Source organism: Aplysia californica, unplaced genomic scaffold, assembly GCF_000002075.1.
Source record: "Aplysia californica isolate F4 #8 unplaced genomic scaffold, AplCal3.0 scaffold00015, whole genome shotgun sequence".
NCBI lineage: Eukaryota > Metazoa > Mollusca > Gastropoda > Aplysiida > Aplysiidae > Aplysia > Aplysia californica.
The window spans coordinates 805,710-806,790 of NW_004797285.1; the positions used below are offsets into that span (position 1 = coordinate 805,710).

The 1,081-nt window shown below is 40.2% G+C and overlaps 1 protein-coding gene across 1 annotated transcript in view; it reads left to right on the top strand.

Annotated features, from left to right (window-relative positions):
- The window catches only part of LOC101851619 (cytochrome P450 3A43), a gene marked incomplete at its 5' end in the record, with an annotated part of 14,794 nt that overhangs the window by 9,334 nt on the left and 4,379 nt on the right, over nucleotides 1-1,081 (top strand). The window contains 1 exon segment of the mRNA XM_013085266.1: nucleotides 741-884. Within this exon segment, the coding sequence (XP_012940720.1) occupies nucleotides 741-884 (144 nt within the window).

Here is a 1,081-nt window from a genome sequence, read left to right on the forward strand (position 1 = left end):
CCTCCATTTCGCCCTGTTTTTCCTTCCCTTGGTTATTCTTATTATTGAAAAAAATATTAATGAGGAAGCACCCTCGTTTTCTCTCATTTGAGGAACGTCTATGGCTCAAAAGCCTGCGGATAAAGCCAATGGTAATCAAATTTCAATCGGAGCCTCTCTCGAGCTATTATGTTGAAGGGGGGTATGGACTGATACTATACAATAACATGCAACAACAAGGGGTTGAAAAGGGTTCTGGCAAGGCTAGTTTCTTCTACATTGTTTATCCTTCTGTTTTGTAATTGTCTTCAATTTGTTCCGGACGAAACGAGACTATACTGTCTTGCTGTACGCGGTATACATTTGGCAAGCTGTTCAAGTGTACTAAAGCCAGAAAGCAATTTTTTGTTTTAGGACAGGACCAAAAAAACAACAACCGGTTTCATACTTCTGTCCGTGGGGTTTTATGCATCCCGCATAATTTAGCAAAACTTGATCATTTTTTGCCTAATTTGTGATTATTTTCCTTTATTATTCTTTTTTAAAATTAACAGAATCGGGTAATTTCGCATTTTGGGGCTCAGTTTGCATAATTTCAGAATTTGTTTTGCATAAAACCACGGGGACAGATATTTTATAAAAGATATATATAAAGGCCTGCTTTTAAAAATTCATGATTTTAGGTTTAGTACATCTGAACAGCAGCTGGGAACTTTGTGCCACACGTGACTGTTCTGTTACCATTTGCTTTCCTCTGGCAGAGTGACAGCCCGACAGTGTATGGAGGAGTGTGTCGTGGGGGACCTGTGTGTGCCCGCCGGGATGTTAGTCCACGCCAACCTATGGGATGTCCAGTACGACCCACGTCACTGGGGAGAAGATCCTCAAAGCTTTAACCCTCTCAGGTCCGTGAATTAGTTAACTTTTATGGCTGGTATATTACATAATCTGTCTGTGTTCTGCGCCGTGACTTTCTGGTTAGTTAGGGTTATCAGTGACACTTAGTTTCATGATAAAAACTTCTTACTGCACTTTTGGAATGTGCGGCGCACCCTGTTTAGAAACAAAACAACACAAAACAAAATATGTCTATTACTTCGTC